Here is a 20,299-nt window from a genome sequence, read left to right as displayed (position 1 = left end):
TTTTTAAAGATCCCTTTTTCCCAAGATCTTTTAAGTATATGAATAAGATTTAATGGTGCATAAACATTGAGTGCCACCGGCAATCCTGCAGGGGCTGGAGATGAACACAACAAAATTCTTGTCCTCATGGAACTTACCTTCAGAGGGAGAGAAAAACAATATAAAATGTCAAGTAGTGATGAACACTATAGAAGGAAAACGAAGATAAATAAACAATAGGGACTGAGGGAGGGCAGGACATGGGGAATAGGGTACCTATTACGGACAGGATAGTCAAGAAGGTTCTTCCTATGATGAGCTGGCATTTGAGTAGAGAACTGAATGTAATGAGAAAGCCATGTGAATACCTGGGTAAAGAAAAATTTCGGGCAGAGAGAAGACCAAATGGGAAGGCAGGACCATGCTTGGTGTGTTCAGAGAATAGTGAAGAGGCTGCTGTGGCTGGAACAGATGAGGGAGATAGAAGGTGGTAGGAGATAAAGTCAGAGCAGTTGCCAAAATCATAGTACGGATTTTTAGATTTTCTTCTAAATGTGATAGAAAACCACTGGAAAAATTTAAGCAGGGAAATAATTTTAAGAGGATCACTCTGATTGCTATGTGGAGAAAAAAAAACACTGTAGGAGCACACAGTGGAAGAAGAAGGATTAGGCAAGAGATGCAGCGGCTTGGACCATGGTGACAGCATGTAAAGGTGGTAAGTGGTCAGATTCTGGATCTACACTGAGAGCTGAAAGAATTTGCTGATGCATGGGATGTGAGTGAAGAGAGTCAAGGAAGACTTCAAGACTTTTGGTTGACTAGAGATAACTAGAAGTACTATTTCCTGAAATAAGTAAAACTGGGGAAAGGAGTTACAATGTATTTGGGACACTACTGGACATACAAATGAAGAGGTAGCATGAGAAAAAAGGTATGCACGTTTGGAGTTCAGAGAAAATTGAGACTTAAGATATAAATTTAGGAGTCAGCACTATGAAGATGATAAAAGCAATGAGACTTGTTGATATAACCTAGGAATTGACTAGAGAGAGAAGAAAAGAGGCCCAAGAATTGAGCTCTGGGATTCATCAATATTTAGAAGTGAGGGCAGACAAAGAAGATTTAGTAAAATAAATTACAGAGTGGCCAGTGAAGCTGAAGAAAATCCAGGAAAGGGTGATATTCCGGAAGCAAGTGAAGGTTGATGTTGTCGGTTCAATGCTGCCGAGGTGCAGGGGACTGAGAACAGACCACTGGATTTGGCACCACGGCAGTAATAGAAAACTTTGATAAGAGCAGTTTCAGCTGAGTAGCAGGAATGAAAACCCGATTAGAAAGTCTGGTTGAGATAAGGATATGCTTTCAAGGAGCTTTTCTCTAGGGGGAAGAGAAAAAATGTAGTAGCTGGATGAAAATATGAATGAAGGGAAAGTGAGAGGAATTACTTTTAACACAGAACCTATGTGATGGCATGGTTGTATGCTAATGGGAATCATCTAATATAAAAGGTAAAACGTGATTATTGACGAGTAAGGGGAGGATAACTGTTCAGGGCTAAGTCTGTGAGTGCACAAAAGGGGATTTTGTACACAAATGGAAGGATTGGCCTTTTCCCATTATAAAAGGAAGAAAGGCAAAGTGTCGAATTACACAAGTGGTAGACTGATAGATTTGTTGGTGGAGAGATATGGAAGTTCTCTTCTAGCTGCTTCTATTTTCTCAGTAAAATAAGAAACAAGGTCAAAGCTGAGAATGAAAAGAGAAGAGTTGTGTTGGAAGTTGGAGCAGAGAAGATATGATAGAGTGGCTTTGGAAAATGGGGAGTGTACTGATTAGGGAAATATTACAGGGCTGCCAGGAACACTAAGAGCTCATGTGAATTTAAAATGAGATCATTCAGTTTGAAAAATATTTGACAGTAATGAACATCAAAATAAGTATTATGAAAATAATAATTTTGCTAAAATTCCATTGCTACCATGTATTTTCTATACACCAGGCACCATACTAAGCCAGTTATATGTTTTATATAAACATATGTCTTCTTTATTATCCTCCTTTTATAGATGAAACTGAGGCTCAGTAAATAACAAAATCCAGATTTTAATTTAGTTTTTTCTAATGCCAGAAGCTTTCTTCCTGTTGACTGTATTGTACAGCCTCTAACAGTATGTAAATCTTACACTGAATGTGGTTAAAATCTTTTAATGCCACAGGACCTTATATGTACCAATGTTCTCATAGCCCAATTGTTTGTTGGACTAAGTTCTATCAAGGAAGAATAATTTGCAACTTCATGAATTGTATTTCTCCTTACATTTGCATCACAAAAGCTGATTTTGGGGAACTTCCCCGGTGGTCCAGTGGGGTTAAGACTCCACATTACCAATGCAGGGGGCCTGGGTTTTATCCCTGGTCAGGGAACTAGGTCCCATGTGCTGCAACTAAAGATCCCACCTGACACAATGAAGACTGAGGGTCCTGCAGGTGGCAACTAAGACTCAACAGCCAATAAATACATTTTTAAAAATAAATATTTTTTTAAAAAGCCAACTTTTTAGCAAGGATGTTCTAGTTTAAGCATAAGTCATTTGCTCCCTGCCCCTAATAACATGAAGGTGTGATTAGATGTCATAATAATGTCAACATTTACAACTCCTGTTTCACGGCAGGAAGCCAAGGTCAATTAAGACTCACCTATCAATACCACTGACCAAAGAATTAGGCTTTACTGGGGAATGGAGGCAGGATGGAGGTGGGGTGGGGGGGTGAGGGGTTGGGATGTAAGAGTTAAAAAACATAATTAATATGCTAACTATCTTATCAGTTACACTTAACAACCATAGTAAGGAGGGAAAGAGAGGAAATTATTATTTTAACAGCAGGCACCAGAGTCCCTCTTGGGGAGGTAACTGTTGAGGAATATATCTTGACAATATATCCTGTTTTCATTGGGCAAGATGAGGTCTCAAGGCCTCGTTAGGAGACATCTAACCTTCTCTGCCTATGACACAGAATTAAGGGCCTACTGATAGAACAGGGGGTAAAAAAAGATATCAGAGAAGAGAAGCTATGGTGCCAGTACAAGGAAAGAGGATAACATGGCAGGAGTCCACATCGACTAGTGACAAGCAAAGATGAAAGACTGGTAAAGTAACTGAAGGTCTTCTAAAAAGAATAGTTAACGTTCCATTTTAAATTATTTGCAATATTTTAAGTGCAAACCCTTTCTACTCCACCAAATCAGAAAAGTGTGCGACACATATGAATACCTTATGTAACTGCTGGGGGTTGCAGGCAGAGGGGTGGGGGGCAGGGTGGGGAGGGGGCAATCAAATCACAGCAAGGGGGCTGACTCCACACGTCGTCCAGCAAGGAGCAAGTGGTGAGAAATTGATGAATTGACAATTAAGCAAAAGCAGAAACTCAAAACTAAAAGCCACTGTAAGCCCTAGAAGTTCTCAGAAATCCTGGAAAAGAATTTTTGGTGTGGGATAAGGTTAGCTTGAGTCAATCATATCTAAATCTCAAAAGTCACATTAATATTTGGCATATAAATTTTTTTTTCAAAACACTTTTTACGTCAGAATGGCTGCTATCCAAAAGACTACAAGCAATAAATGCTGGAGAGGGTGTGGAGTAAAGGGAATGCTCTTACACTGTTGGTGGGAATGCAAAGTAGTATAGCCACTATGGAGAACAGTGTGCAGATTCCTTAAGAAACTGGAAATAGAACTGCCATATGACCCAGCAATCCCACTGCTGGGCATATACACTGAGCAAACCAGACTTGAAAGAGACATGTGTACCCCAGTGTTCATCGCAGCACTGTTTATAATAGCCAGGACATGGAAGCAGCCTAGATGCCCATCAGCAGACGAATGGATAAGGAAGCTGTGGTACATATACACAATGGAATATTACGCAGCCATTAAAAAGAATACATTCGAATCAGTTCTAATGAGGTGGACAAAACTGGAGCCTATTATACAGAGTGAAGTAAGCCAGAAAGAAAAACACCAATACAGTATACTAACACATATATATGGTATTTAGTCAATCAGTAAAGATAACCCTGTATGCGAGACATCAAAAGAGACACAGATAAATAGAACAGTATTATGGACTCTATGGGAGAGGGCGAGGGTGGGATGATATGGGAGAATGGCATGGAAGCATGTAAATTATCATATGGAAAACGAATCGCCAGTCCAGGTTCGATGCATGATACAGGGTGCTTGGGGCTGGTGCACCGGGATGACCCGGAGGGATGGGATGGGGAGGGAGGTGGGAGGGAGGTTCTGGAAGGGGAAAACATGTACATCCATGGTGGATTCATGTCAATGTATGGCAAAACAAATACAATATTGTAAAGTTAAAAAATAGATAAATAAACTAATTTAAAAAAAAAAGAAAAAAAACACTTTTTAAATTGGTCACTTCTATCATTTTGAGGCTTTTATATTCATACTATAAAGAAACTCTTTACAGTATTTAAAGTATATTAAATTTTTTTCAATTTTAAAAAACTAGAAAAATACAAAAAGGGAGACTGTCCCATAATCCCACCATTATATATACTCATACACAAATTAAAAAGTAAAAAATACCTTTCTACACCTCCAATTTTACTTCCCCAGAGGTAACCACTGTTACATGTATCAGTTTTATTCATTTTCAGACTTTTTAATATAATTTTACAGTATATATTTTTCTTTTTCCCATTTTAGAAAGCAGATTGTACTAGACATATTGTACTGTAACTTGCTTCATTCACTTAACATAGTGTGAACACTATCTTTCCAAGTAAAAACATATCAACCTACTTTATTTTATTAAATGATCGCATAGTATTTCATTACATGAATTTATCACAGTTTGTCTAGTTCTCCATTGTCAGGCATTTATGATTTTTTCCAAATGTTTGTTATTATAAATAACACACTATACTGAACTTTGTAAGAAAGATTCCTAGGAGTAGAGTTTCTAAGTCAAAGCATATGAGCATTTTAGTTATTTACAGACCATGCCAAAATGCCCTCCAAAAGGCTCTACAAATTTGCATTCCAATTATCAAACAATGTTTCCTACATCTTTGTCAAACCTGGATATTATCAACAGTTCAAGTTTTGTCAATCAGATTGAAAAAAAAAAATGTTTTGGGGTGATTTATTACTTGCATTTCTCTCATTATTGAGTTTGCTGAATTGGTTCAACATCCTTCTATACACTTATTGGTCATTTGTATCTCTTCAGCTGAACTACACATTAATATAACTTAATTTCTTTTTATTGGATTGCTTTCTTCTATTTGTAGAAGCTTTTATGTATTATGAATACAATGTTTTATATTTTGTGCTGTAAATATTTTCCCAAAGTCCATAAAAAAGAGACTTCTGGTTGTCTCCTAATATTTATTCTTGTTTTAAAAAGGCAAATGACCCTCAGCTAAAGATCTTATTTCCAAGCTCCCTTGCAGCCTGTTCAACCAGGTGACCAAGTTCTAGTCAAACTGATGTGGCATAGCAATGAAAGGGATGTTTATAGCAATCTGCTGGCTGATGAGGGGAGAGTGATGAGCCGTCTTTAACCATGTTAACACCTGAGGGCCAGAAGAGAGAAGTGAAGCTGCCACATTGCCTCTGGACAGCTTACTCTCAGACTGTAACACGAGGAAGAAAATCAACTTCTTAATTGTTTAAGACACTGGTATTTTGCTTTTTACAGTAGCCTAATTCATATGTGGACTAATACAGAATTTGGAATCTATAAGTGAGGCGCTGCTTGTAATTCAAATAAAAATATGTGATTCTGGCTTAGCAGTCAGATGACAGGTGGTTGAGACACAGTGGGCTAGAATGTTGGTGATCTCTGTAATCCATGTCAAAACATTTGGTAAAATCATTGCCTGTGACACCCTGGAAAGCAGGCCACATGCCAATGGGCATGTAACCAGAAGGGGAAAGGCTGAAAAAATTCACAATGTGTTGGCTGTTTCCTGACACATTCAGCAAAGCCCTAAAAGATAAACTCTAGCTAGAGGTAGCTGGCATGCAAGGAGAGACGCAAGAAAATATTCCTCTGCCTGTGGTTGGTCACCAATTGACTAGTGTTCAGCAATTTGTGGTGTGCTTTAATATCCCAACTTGAAACAGTAGTAAGAGGTACCTCTAAGCTTTTCTCAAGTACTTCTGATCGGCTATGATGAAAATCACATTAAGAGTGTTATCTTTTCGATTAAACCCATCTTTTCAGATATCTCAATATAAAGTGCCATTAGGTTGAGGGAAGAGGATGGGCAAAGTGCAAACACTAAATCAAATACCAGACTTTTCAGGCTTAAAAACTACCTAGATGAGATCTCTAACACACGTTTGGAATGACCAAAGAGAAACAAAGTCTTCCAAGTTCTTTTGAAAGAATTAAAATGCCAGAGAAATAAAAAGCCTGGCCTGTTAAAATGTGTGACTGTTCAGCCGCTAAAGTAATCCTCAGACCCTTTAGGTCCACTCTAACAGAAGCAGGCAACAAAAACTGGATTGCTTCAAAGACATGCATATTCCCCAGCACCACTTCAACATAATGATTTGTGTGTATCAATAATGTGTTCCTTTTGATTGCTGAAGAGTATTCTATAGCATGGATATACTATAATTTGTCTACCTGTTCACTTTTTAATGGACATTTAATGAACATTTGCTCAGTCCTGTCTGACTCTTTGCAACTCTATGGACTGTAGCCTGCCAGGCTCCTCTGTCCATGGAATTCTCCAGGCAAGAATAGTGCAGTGGGTTGCCATTCCCTCCTCCAGGGGATTAATCCCAACCCAGGGATTAAGCCCAGGTCTCCTGCATTGCAGGTGAATTCTTTACCATCTGAGCCACCAGGGAAGTCCAAGCCTGTTTAACTATTACAAATAAACCTTCATGTATATTTGTATAATAGTCTTTCTGTGGAAATGGCTGGGTTGGGTGGCAGAAATATGTTTAACTTAATTTTTAAGAAACTGCCAAGCTATTTCCAAAAGTGGTTACACTATTTTAAATTCCCAGTTCCAGATGCCTCATCAATACCTGGTATGGTTATGTTTTTAAAAAAATATTAGCCGTTCTAACTGGTGTGCTGTGGTATCTCACTGTAGTTTTTTTTTTTTTTTAACATTTATTTGACTGCGCCGGGTCTTAGTTGTGGCAAAGTGGATCTTCAGTCTTCACTGCGGCATGCTGGATCTTTAGGGGTAGCATTCAAACTTTTAGTTGTGGTATATGAGATCTAGTTCCTTGACCAGGGATTAAACCTGGGCCCCCTGCAGAAACTTGGAGTCTTAGTCATTAGACCACCAAGGAAGTCTCTCTCACTGTAGTTTTAATCTGACTTCTCTGATGATTAAACCTCTATTTATGTGCTTACTTGGAAAAGGAAATGGCAACCCACTCCAGTGTTCTTGCCTGGAGAATACCAGAGATGGGGGAACCTGGTAGGCTGCCGTCTATGGAGTCGCACAGAGTCGGACACTACTGAAGCGACTTAGCAGCAGCAGCAGCAGCATGTGCTTCCTGGCCATTTGTATATCTTCTTTTGAAAAATGTCTCCTTCTGTTGTCTGCTCACCTTTCAATTGCATTGTAAGAGTTCTTTTCACATTCTAGATACTATCTTTGTTTTGATGTATGTGTTGTCAATATTTTCTGCTAGTCTTTGGCCTGTCTTTTCATTTTCTGAAAGATATCTTTCAAAGAGCAAGTTTTAAGTTTTGATGAAATCCAATTCATCAATTTTTTCTTTATTGATCATATACTTTGTGTCCTAAGAAATTTTTACCCAAAGGAGCAAAGCTTGTCTTTTTTTTTTCCAAGTGGTTTTATACTCATAGGTTTTAAATTTAGGTCTGTAAAGCATGTTTAATTTCTTTTTTTATTCTTTTTTATTAGTTAGTTAATTTTTATGTGAGGTGTTGAGGTATGGGTCAATGTTAGTTTTTGTTGGAAACACTTTCCTTTCTCTATTGCCTTGCCTTAGCACCTTTGTTGAAAGTCAATTGACCACATAGGTGTGGATCTATTTCTGGACTTTCTATTTTGTTTCATTCATCTGATTGCCTCCCTTTTCACCAATACCAAACTACTTTGATTATTATAGCTTTATGTTAAGTCCTCAGTTCAATCACTCAGTCGTGTCTGACTCTTTGTGACTCCATGCACTGCAACACACCAGGTTTCCCTGTCCATCACCAACACCCAGAGATTCCTCAAACTCATGTCCATCAAGTCGGAGATGTCATCCAACCATCTCATCCTCTGTCGTCCCCTTCTCCTCCTGCCTTCAATCTTTCCCAGCGTCAGGGTCTTTTCCAATGAGTCAGTTCTTCGCATCAGGTGGCCAAAGTACTGGAGTTTCAGCTTCAGCATCAGTCCTTCCAATGACTATTCAGGACTGATTTCCTTTAGGATTGACTTGTTTGATCTCCTTGCAGTCCAAGGGACTCTCAAGAGTCTTCTCCAACACCACAGTTCAAAAGCATCAATTCTTTGGTGCTCAGCTTTATAGTTCAGCTCTCACATCCATACATGACTACTGGAAAAAAAAGAGCTTTGACTAGAGGGACCTTTGTTGGCAAAGTAATGTCTCTGCATTTTAATATGCTGTCTAGTTTGGCCATAGCTTTTCTTCCAAGGAGTAAGCATCTTTTATGGCTTACTCCTTTCATGGCTGCAGTCACAATCTGCAGTGATTTTGGAGCCCAAAAGAATAAAGTCTCCCACTGTTTCCATTGTTTCCCCATCTACTTGCCATGAAGTGATGGGACTGGATGCCATGATCTTAGTTTTCTGAATGTTGAGTTTTAAGCCAATGTTTTCACTCTTCTCTTTCACTTTCACCAAGAGGCTCTTTAGTTCTTGTTTGTTTTCTGCCATAAGGATGGTGTCATCTGCGTATCTGAGGTTATTGTTATTTCTTCTGGCAATCTTGATTCCAGCTGGTGCTTCATCCAGCCAGGCATTTCGCATGATGTACTCTGCATAGAAGTTAAATAATCAGGGTGACAATATACAGCCTTGATGTACTATTTGGAACTGGTCTGTTGTTCTGTGTCCAGTTCTAACTGTTGCTTCTTGACCTGCATACAGATTTCTCAGGAGGCAGGTAAGGTGGTCTGGTATTCCCATCTCTTTAAGAATTTTCCACAGTTTGATGTGATCCACACAGTCAAAGGCTTTGGTGTAGTCAATAAAGCAGAAGTAGATGTTTTTCTGGAACTCTCTTGCTTTTTTGATTATCCTGATGATTCAGGATGGTAAATCTGATAAAGTCTCCTCCAACTTTTTATTTTTAAAGCTTGCTTTAGTTAATCTGTCCTTAGAACTTTCTTTTAAATTTTAGAATCAGCTTGTCATTAAAGAAAAAATGTCTACTAGAATTCTGATTATGATTGCATTGAATTTATAGATCAATTTGGGGAGAACTGTCACTTTAACAATATTGGGTATTCTTATTCATGAACATGACACATCTTTCTATTTAAGTTCATTTCTTTCATTAATTTTTATTAATTCCTTTCAGCAAAATTTGTAGCTTTCAGTGTCGAGGTCTTAGACATCTTTTGTTCAGTTTATTCCTAGGTATCTTTTGATTCTGGTCCTATTGTAACTGATTTTTTTAAATTTCATTTTCCAATTGTGTGCTAATTTATAAAGAAGGAATTGTATTTGCATATTAACTATATGTCCTGCTAAGCAAGACATAACCTTGCTAATTCATTTATTTGTTCTAGTAGTTTTGCTACATTTCCCAGATTTTTAACATAAGTAATCATATCATCTGCAAATACGGTTTCACTTCTTCCTTTCCAATCTTTACAACTTTTTATTGCCTATTGCAATGGCTAGGTCCATGGGTACAATACTGAACACGAGTGGTAAAAGTGGGCATCCTTGCCTTGTTCCCAATCTCAGGGGTAAACAGCTTAGTCTTTCACTATTGATCATGATCCTTTCTATACATATTTTATAGATGTTTCTCTATCAGTTTGAAAAAGTTTCTGTGATCCCTATGTTGTTGAGAGATTTTATTACTAAAGTGTGCTGAAGTCTGTCAAGTGCTTTCCTTGTATCTACTGAAACTGTCATAGTTTTTCTCCTTTATTCTGTTAATATGATGAATAACATGGTTTAACATTTAAAATACAATCAAGTCTTGCATTCTTGAGACAAACTCTACTTGGTTTGTCCATCATCATTTTTATACATTGTTGGAGTCAATTTACTAATATTTTGTTAATTATTTTTGCACATATATTCATGTGGATTATTAGTCTGTAATTTCCTTTCTTCTTGTGAGGAAAATGTTTGGTAACCAACTTCTTTAAAAGATGTAGGGCTATTCATTGGATCTTCTTGTGTGAATTCTGGCAAGTTGTATTTTTTAAGAAATGTGTCTATTCCATTTACATAGCTGTGTTCATTGACGTAAGACTGTCCATGGTATTCTCTTATTATCCTTTTACCATTCATAGATTCTGAGGTTATTAGTCTCTTTTTCATTCTTAATAGTTATGATTTGTGTTCTGTTTGTGATCTCAGGGGATCAGTCTAGCTAGGAGTTTGTCAAAATTATCAATCTTTTCAAAGAGCTAGTTTTATATTTGTCAGTCTTCTCAACTAGTCTGTCGTCTGTATCACTGACTTCTACTTTATTTATTTTTGGCTATGTTGCATGGCTTGTGGGATCTTAGTTTTAGGGATCTTGGACTAGGGATAGAACCCACACCCTTGGAGGTGGAAAATCCAAAGATCTGAGTACTAACCCCTGGACCACCAGGGAATTCCCTCTGCTTCTATTTTTAACATTTACTTTGGGTTTAATTTCCTCTTCTTTTTCTAGTTTCATATGGTAAAACCTCAGGTCATTGATTTTAGGTCTTACTTATTTCCTATTAGCCTTTAAAGCTGTATGTTTCATTCTAACACTGCTTTAGCTACATCCCACAAACTCGGATATTGTATTTTGATTGTCACTCAGTTAAAAATATTTTCTAATTTTTCTTGTGATTTTGTCTTTGATTCACAAATTATTTAGAAGTATGCTACTTTATTTCCAGATATTTGATCTTTTCCTAATGTCTTTGTTATTGATTTCTAATTTAATCTGTTGTATTCAGAAAATACACTTTGTATGACTTCAATTTTTTTAAATGTATTGAGACTTGTCTTATGGCCCAGTGAATGACCTATCTGGTAAATGTACTATATGCACTTGAGAACAATGAATATATGATGCAAGCACTGGATGCTCAGTGTTCCAAAAATGCCAATTAGATCAAGGTGGTTACATTGTTCATATCTTCTATGTCTTTAGCTGATATTTTGTCTAGTTATTCTATCAACTGCTTATATAAAAGTATTAAAATATCCTAGTACATTGAGAAATTGTCTGTTTTCTCTCTTTTTGTTATTTTGTTTCATGTATTTTGAAGCTGTATTATTACACAAAACACATTTATAATTGATGTGCTGTTGTTTTTCAGACTTAGTCGAGTCCAACTCTTTGTGATCCCGTGGACTGCAGCACACCAGGCTTCTCTGTCCTTCACTATCTCCCAGAGTCTGCTCAAACTCATGTCCATTGAGTCGATGATGCCATCCAACCATCTCATCCTCTGTCATCCCCTTGTCCTCATGACCTCAATCTTTCCCAGCTGCAGGGTCTTTTCCACTGAGTTGGCTCTTTGCATCAAAGTGTAGGAGTAAGGAGCATCAGTCCTTCCCGTGAATATTCAGGGTTGATTCCCTTTAGGATCAATTGGTTTGATCTCACTGCAGTCCAAGGGACTCTCAAGAGTCTTCTCCGGCACCACAGTTCAAAAACATCAATTCTTCAGCAATCAGCCTTCTTTATAGTCCAACTCACATACGTATATGACTACTGGAAAAACTATAGCTTTGACAATATGGACCTTTGTTGGCAAAGTGATGTCTCTGCTTTTTAATATACCGTCTAGTTTGTCATAGCTTTTCTTCCAAGGAGCAAGTGTCTTTTAATTTCATGGCTGCAGTCACTGTCCATAGTGATTTTGGAGCCCAAGAAAAGTCTGTCACTGTTTCTATTTCTTTCCCATCTATTTGTCATGAAGTGATGGGACCAGATGCCATGATCTTAGTTTTTTGAATGTTGAGTTTTAAGCCAGCTTTTCCACTCTCCTCTTTCACCTTCATCAAGAGGCTCTTTATTTCCTCTTCACTTTCTGCTATTAGGTATCATCTGCATGTCTAAGGTTACTGATATTTCTCCCAGCAATCTTAATTACAGTTTGGGATGCATCCAGGCTGGAATTTCACATGATGTACTCTGCATGTAAGTTAAAAAAGCAGGGTGACAATGTACAGCCTTGATGTACTCCTTTGCCAATTTGAAACCAGTCCATTGTTTCAAGTCCAGTTCTAACTATTGCTTCTTGACCTGCATACAGGTTTCTCAGGAGGCAGGTAAGGTGGTCTGATATTCTCATCTCTTTAAGTATTTTCTACAGTTTGTTGTGATCCACACAGTCGAAGGCTTTAGCATAGTCAATGAAGCAGAAGTAGATGTTTTTCTGGAATTCCCTTGCTTTTTCTACGATCCAGCAGATGTTGGCAATTTGATCTCTGGTTCCTCTGCTTTTTCTAAATCCAGCTTGAACATCTGGAAGTTCTTGGTTCATGTACTGTTGAAACCTCTGCTTGAAGGATTCGGAGCATTACCTTGCTAGCATGTGAAATGAGCGCAAGTGTGTGGTAGTTTGAACATTCTTTGTCATACCTCCCTGATAAATTGTTCATCATTATGAAGTGGCCCTCTTTTTAACACTCTAGGTCTTAAGGTCTGTTTTATCTGATACTTAAGAATAATCATATCAGCCACCTCATACTTCCTGTTTGCATGTTCTTTTTCTATCCACTTACTTTCAATACATGTTTCCTGTAGTCTGCCTACAGTAGGAGTTTCCCCTTTAATCTACTCTAGCAATCTCTGCCTTTGACATTTTAAGACCATTTACGTATATAATAGTTGCATTGGTTGAATTTGGGTCAACCACTTTATTATTTGTTTTCTCTTTTCCTTATTTTTCATTTCTTTCTTCCTCCTTTCCTGCCTTTTTTTTTTTTTTTGGATTGTTTCTACTATGTTGGTGATTATCCTGGAAACTACAATTTGTCTCCTTGTTTTCTTCTGCCTGAAGAACACCCTGCAGAACTTTCTTTAATGTTTATCTGCTGTGGTGCATGCTCTCGATTTTGTGTTTATCTGATTTTGTGTTTGTCTTCATTTTTGCCTTCATCATTGAAGAATCTTTTTGCTGGGTAGAGATTTCTAGGACTGCAGATTTCTTTTAGTATATTGAAAATATGATTCTACTCCTTTCTGGCTTCCATTGCTGTTTTTCAGAAATAAGCTGTTAGTCTAACTCAGGGCTTGGCAAATTACAACCTCTAGGTCAAATTGGGCCCAGCACATGTTTTTTGTAAACAAAGTTTTACTGAAATATAGCCACAACCATTCACTTATGTATTATCTATGACTGCTTTTGTGCTACAACAGCAGAACTGAATAGTTAAACAGAGATCATATGGTACTGGCATAAATGCAGAAAAACAGACCAATGGACTGGAATAGAGACCTGAAATAAATCCTCACACATATGGTCAATCATCTTTAACAAGGATGCCAAAAACACTGAATGAGGAAAGGTCTCTGCAACAAATGGTGCTGGGAAAACTGGATGTCCATATGCAAGAGAATCAAGATGGAACCTTATCTTACATCATCTACAAATATTAACTCAAAATGGATTAAAGACCTAAATATAAGACCTAAAACTATAAAACATCTGAAAGAAAACACAGTGGAAAAACTGTATGACACTGGGCTTGGCAATGATTTCTTGGGTATGACACCAAAAGCACAGGCAATAAAAGCAAAAATAGACACATGGGACAAAGTCAAACTTAAAAACTTTTGTGCATCAAAGGACACAGTCAACAGAAGGACTGTGAGCAGAATATTAGCTAAATTAATGTGATCTTGAACAAGTTCCTTATCCTCTCCAAGCTTAAGTTTCCTGATCTTTAAGTAGATGACAATACCACTTTCATCGAGTTTGCAGTATGGCATAAAAATGAGTATGCAGTTAATATTCACTACTGTCCTTTTCTAAATTGCCTTTAAAGTCTATGCCATTGTTTTGAACATCTTCAGTGGTAAGAAATCTTAATCTCTGACTACAGACTGGATCATATACTCAACTAAAAGCAACTGTACAAGTTAAGTTTACCAAATAAGATGAGTGGTCCAGATAGTTTTTGGTCAGTAGGGAAAGAGCAAATAAGCCAAGATGGTGGTGGTCAGGCTCTCTCTCCTCACGCCCTCTCTCTCTCACCCCACGTTTTTGAATAATGATTATGTAACAACTGAGATGATTTATAGGGCTTGTCTTGTGGCTCAGCTGGTAAAGAATCAGCCTGCAATGCGGGAGACCTGGGTTCAATCCCTGGGTTGGGAAGACCCCCTGGAGAAGGGAAAGGCTATCCACTCCAGTATTCTGGCCTGGAGAATTCCATGGACTGTACAGTCCATGGGGTCACAAAGAATCGGATAGCACTGAGCATGTGTGTCATGAGGTACTTGCTTGGCCATGGGCTACTTTTGTTCTGTGAGCATATATAAGTTCCACCTGGAAAGCCCTTGAGAGAGGTTATGTTATGTCTGCTGCTATGGCTGCTGTACCAGCCAGGAGAGAAGAAATAGCTGCAGTTCCTACAGCTCCTCGAGTTTTCTTCCAACCTCTTAGCTCACACCTTGCCTACCCTGCACTCAGCAAACAGTGCATACAGTATGAACAGGGAGACATGGTCTAAATGGCACTTTGCAGAAAGAACCCTGTGAGTCAAAACAATACCTTGATCATATTACTATTAGCTTACTTTTGGGAAAAATTCTCCAGAAGTTCCCAAGATTCTTCCAATTTTTATAGGTTAAAATGACTGTTTGACCTGATTGCTTAATTCACTGAATTGCATGCCTCTGATATGCATATAATTTAATAATATTCACATTGTCTACTGAAGACTTTGATGACTTGGTTTTGGATCATATCATATAAGAAACATGTTTTATTAGATGTCACTATTTTCTTAAAAAAGACTCTGTCCATACCCCTAAAAAGAGTAACACCATCTGTACTAAAACAATCACCAACTCTGGGCTCCTACAAACCACAAGAAAAATCCCACTGATACAGAGTCATACTTTATAGTGTGCTCAGGGTAATATCTTAATGTCCATCTTATTTTTTCTAGCCACAATTTAAGAACATGCCCTTTTGTACTATACTCTGCTAATAAAAGAACAAGTACTTCTGTAATTACAAAGTCTTTGGCATCTGAAGCAGTTATTAAATCGTCTTTCATCCCTGCATTCTCCTAGTTAAATAATCCAAATTCTTTTGCTTTTACTTACTATGTTCTCATTTCAAAAGCTCATATTTTTACATGCAATACTGAAATATAATTTGTACTTAACTTTACAGGGATTATTAAGAAAAAACAGTTAAAATTAGTTATATTAAACAGCAATGTGATAAGTGTAACTATGAATAATACATGAAGACCACTCAGAAATTAATTCCACACTATGATTCTACTGCGAGCATTCCAGAGAACAACAATCCTTACCAGGGGACTTTCCTTGCTGTGAGTTGCTTCTTCGCTCTCTATATCTGGCTGGAGTGGATAAATCCATGTCTTTACTAGGCTTGCTAGCAGGCCCCATTTCTGAAATAAGGAATCCCATTTGTTCTGAAGGCAAGATATTCTCAGGTGGATTGGTCTGGCATTTTACACTGGCATCCACCTAAAATATTAAACCCACTCATTATTCCAAATTTCCCCCAAACAGCTACTAAAAGTTAAGATATTTTATCAAAAGAGTTCTATTATAGAAAAATGATCCAACAAACATGATCGTTAAGGCTTTTTAATCCTTATGAATGATACTATCCAATTTTGCTAAGCTAATCTGAATCTTTGGTAGTAAGATGTATATTTCCCCATACAGAAACCACTGAAATGTCTATGGAGCTAAAATATTTACTTATGATCAGAGAAGATTCACCATGAAGCTTCATTTTTTTAATAAAATTCACACACACAATTTATAACTGGTTAATACCACTATCTTCCCATTCTAGCATCTCTTCCATCAGATTTCCCCTCTTGGTGATACTGGAATGGCCATAGGTATGATCCTGTTGGATGATGTCAGAAGGGCCGTGAATACTTTATTCTACTAATTTTGTTTTCTTTGTCTTAAAAAGGCTTTCAAAATTGTATAAGCTTCAGCCTCTATAAAATCTACATCTTCCTTGCTTATGATACATAGATTTCTTTCTTGGAGTTCCTATGTTTTCTTGAGAATACCTAATCCCTTTGTCAAGTTGACCAATTTCTGAAATATTCTATTTATTAATGAATTTATTTTAAAATAAAACTATATAATGAAGTAGGGCTAGAAGTTCAAAATACAGCTTTCAAAAGCTGTGATATCCAAATTTTTTTAAAGAAACTGTGTGAATGCAATTTTAAGGTATGAAATCTAATATTTTGGACGTGACTATGAAGGAATAAAGACACATTTCATGATCTTTTCACAGGCATATTTGAAACACAAAGGGCCTATCTGTGGTCTACTGAATTTATAATATTATTTTAATACATAGTACAGTGGGTCTCAATGTTTGGGCTCAAAAAGGACAATGAGTTGATAGAAACCTTAAGATATTTGACTCTTAAGTTAGCCAGAAAAGAATGCATTAAAAAAAAAATTGCCCAGGGGACTTCACTCACTGTTCGGAGGTTAGGACTCTGTGCTCTCACTCCTGAGGGCCCAGGTTCAATCCCTGGTTAGGGAACTAAAATCCCATGAGCCACATGGTGTGGCCAAAATATACACACAACTGCCAAAAAATTATCTTGTGAACTTCTAAAAATGAAGACATTTTCAACTCCATTAAAGAAAAAAATCCAAAATGAAATACATATATATCAGACTAGGATTGAGAAAAAAACACTTAATCACAAAAGTGATTTTAATTTGGATATACTTTTATTTTTTAGAATGTGAGTTTATTCATTTTCTGGTCATAAGCTAGCAGTGATCAAGGATTAGTCTCTACCCTCAGAATATATCTCTCAAACCAGAGTCAGAATTCTGCCTTAGGAATGAGAATATTAGCAAGGAAATTCACACACAGTATGCTGTCAAGTCAAATTAGAATTCAATAATGTTGTAAGAAAGTATGAAAATACTTCCAACCATCTCCTTACCTCCATGCTACAAATGGCCAGGAAAGTCCTGATGTTATCTATGAGATAAACCATCCATCTGAGAAGTGGAATTTAATCAGGCAGGCACACCTGCTGCTGCTGCTGCTAAGTCGCTTCAGTCGTGTCCGACTCTGTGCGACCCTATAGACGGCAGCCCACCAGGCTCCGCCGTCCCTAGGATTCTCCAGGCAAGAATACTGGAGTGGGTTGCCATTTCCTTCTCCAGTGCATGAAAGGGAAAAGTTAAAGTGAAGTCGCTCAGTCGTGTCCGACTCTTAGCGACCCCATGGACTATAGCCTACCAGGCTCCTCCGTCCATGGGATTTTCCAGGCAAGAGTACTGGAGTGGGGTGCCATTGCCTTCTCCAGCAGGCACACCTAGTCCATTCAAATTAAGTTTGGAAGCAAAACTCAAAGGATGTTTTTAACATGAAAATATTGCCACGTCTTATACCACAGTGTTCATTCAAACCATAACATAGTGAGAGCAAGCCTGACGGTTAAGGTTACTTCTTTCTGAAATGCTTTGTGCAGAATCACTGGGACATGATCCTTCTGGAAAGCATAATGAACTCACATTAAACCGAAATAAAACCAGGACAAAGTCCCCACTACAACAGTCTTTAGCAAGAAGCACCAGGTATCTCTGAACATTACTAGGAATTTTTCTTTGCCTCTTACCTGGTGTGTGCTGAATGGTAGCCCTTCCTGCACAAACACTACTGAAGATGGAGATGGATTATGACTTAGCTGCTCCTTCAGTTTGATGTGAGCTTGCTGGTTGATTGCAGACTCTTGCATTGTAGTATTTTCAACAGGCTGAGCTGGGTGGATGGTATAGATGTACTCAGGTGACTGTGGTAGAGAGCAGGTAATTGCCTGTTCTGTTCCGACCACAAAAGACGTAATATCTGAGCCTACAGGAGTAAGTGGCTCCAGCTGGCTAGCCTGACTTGTGGAAGATGGATTGCTGTTGTTTGAATTAGCTAGGATATGTTGGCCTCTATTAGACTGCGATGTTGAGCACTGATTCTCAACAGGCTCCACCTTGACCATCTCCAATTTAGGGGAGGAATGCAACTCATCTACTATCTGAAAAACAGCCTCTAGGTTTACTTCTGTCTTTTTATTTTCATCAGTAGCACTGCAAGGCCAATTAGAAGGCAGAAATTCAACTGGATAGGAAGACTGCATTGGAGGATTCTGGGAAAAGAGAAAATAGGATTCTTTGGATAGAAAATCAAATATGAGATTAAGGAGGAAAGCAAAAACATTTAGGTTGATGAATGCTAAATATAAACAAATTAAACGTGAAGTTCACTAAGAAAACTTGAATGCCAGTCAAGTTTTCGGCAGTGGCACCTTTAACTCCATTGTTAGCATTAGCACACGAACTATTATATGTCGACCACTATGCTAAGTTTTAATATTGGAATGGACCAATAATTCTCAAGGTTAAAGTACATAAAATTAAAAAAAAGCTATAGTATCCAAATACCTATTTGCTGATAAAATGTCTATGTATCAAATTCTTTTAGAAAGGTTGACAGACAAAAAACATACACTGTTTTAGGAATGTAGTAAAGAAATAAACACAGGCTGCTCACAAGTCCACCAATGCTTCAATAGATTCAGGGGGAGATACTGATATTCTGTTCCAAATAATCTGGGGGAAAAATGGATGGAATATCGAACGTCCTTTGTTGAGATTATTTTAATACTAAAACAATAGATTAAAACAGGTGTCACTTTTAGACTGATATCTTCAAGATGTATTCTCTTATACGTAGTACTATGCACAATTACATCTGATGATGAACAACCTCAAGTTATGAACACAGAAGAGTGAAGAATAATGATTAAATAAAATATGTAATGAGTTGTTGCCAAATGCAGAGCTTTGCACAGAGTAGGTATTCAATAATCATTTGTTGACTATATCAGGTTATAAACATAAGATATGGAAGAATTACAATTAAATAAAATAGGTAGTGAGTCAATGTCGCCAAACACACTACAAAGATTGCATCAATAATTCGAAGGCCACTAATGCCAAACAATGTAAATCTAAATGGCTTAAACATCAAACTACTGTACTATAGCTGTACACCATTTATTGAGTTCTTACTATGTGCCAGGCATACACAAAGTGCTTTCTGTACATTATTTCATTTAATCCTTATAAGAGGCCTATGAAATGTGATAATCTCCATTTCCAAATAGTGGAACTAAAGCTCAGAGAAACTTTATAATTTATTCAAAGTCACAATGAAATAACTAACAGATCCAGGTTTCAAACCTAGGTTTGCCTGACTCCAGAATTCTTGCTCTTAACCATTAGAATATACAGACCATTCATGCACAGTCACCACATCTATAATCCAACAAAACTTAACTGCAATTATTTCCAGAATGGCATCTGAAATACTTCCTTTTTTTCCATTTAAAAATTTTATGGCAGACTTTCCTGGTGATGCAGTAGTTAAGAATCCACCTGCCAATGCAGGGGACACGGGTTCGATCCCTGGTCCGGGAAGATTCCACATGTTGCAGGGCAACTAAAGCCTGCATGGCACAACTACTGAGCCCAAGTGCTGCAACTCCAGAAGCCCATGAGCACAGAGCCTGTCCTCCGCAATGGGAGAAAGTAGAGCAATGGGAAGCCCTTGAACCATAAGGAAGAGTAGTCCCCACTCGTCACAGCAGAGAAAGTCAGCGCAAAACAGTGAAGATCCAGCACACCCAAAAATAAATAAATACATAATTTAAAAAAACTTTTTAAAATAAAAGTTTTATGTCTACTTCTATGTTTTCCTACAATCAACATGTATTGCATTTGCAATAAAAAAAAGTCTTTAAAGATGTTTTAAATAACTTATTTAAAACATAAATATAATCAAGATAGAAACACCAACAAAGTATCTCTAGTATGACCCAGGGGAGAGAATGCCTGAATCTACA

The 20,299-nt window shown here is 37.5% G+C and overlaps 1 protein-coding gene across 2 annotated transcripts in view; it reads right to left on the bottom strand.

Annotated features, from left to right (window-relative positions):
• The window catches only part of HSF5 (heat shock transcription factor 5), a 50,902-nt gene that overhangs the window by 12,738 nt on the left and 17,865 nt on the right, over positions 1-20,299 (bottom strand). For both annotated transcript variants that reach the window (XM_081585215.1, XM_081585214.1), the window contains exons 4-5: positions 18,020-18,541; positions 15,689-15,866 (exon numbers count right to left, since the gene is read on the bottom strand). In XM_081585215.1, the coding sequence (XP_081441341.1) occupies positions 15,689-15,866; positions 18,020-18,541 (700 nt within the window). The remainder of the gene's footprint in view (positions 1-15,688; positions 15,867-18,019; positions 18,542-20,299) is intronic.

Source organism: Giraffa tippelskirchi, chromosome 3 (genome assembly GCF_054371585.1).
Source record: "Giraffa tippelskirchi isolate mGirTip1 chromosome 3, T2T-mGirTip1v1.2.pri, whole genome shotgun sequence".
Classification (NCBI taxonomy): Eukaryota; Metazoa; Chordata; class Mammalia; order Artiodactyla; family Giraffidae; genus Giraffa; species Giraffa tippelskirchi.
The sequence above is the reverse complement of the archived record's forward strand: the minus strand, read 5'-3'. Positions and strand labels throughout refer to the sequence as shown.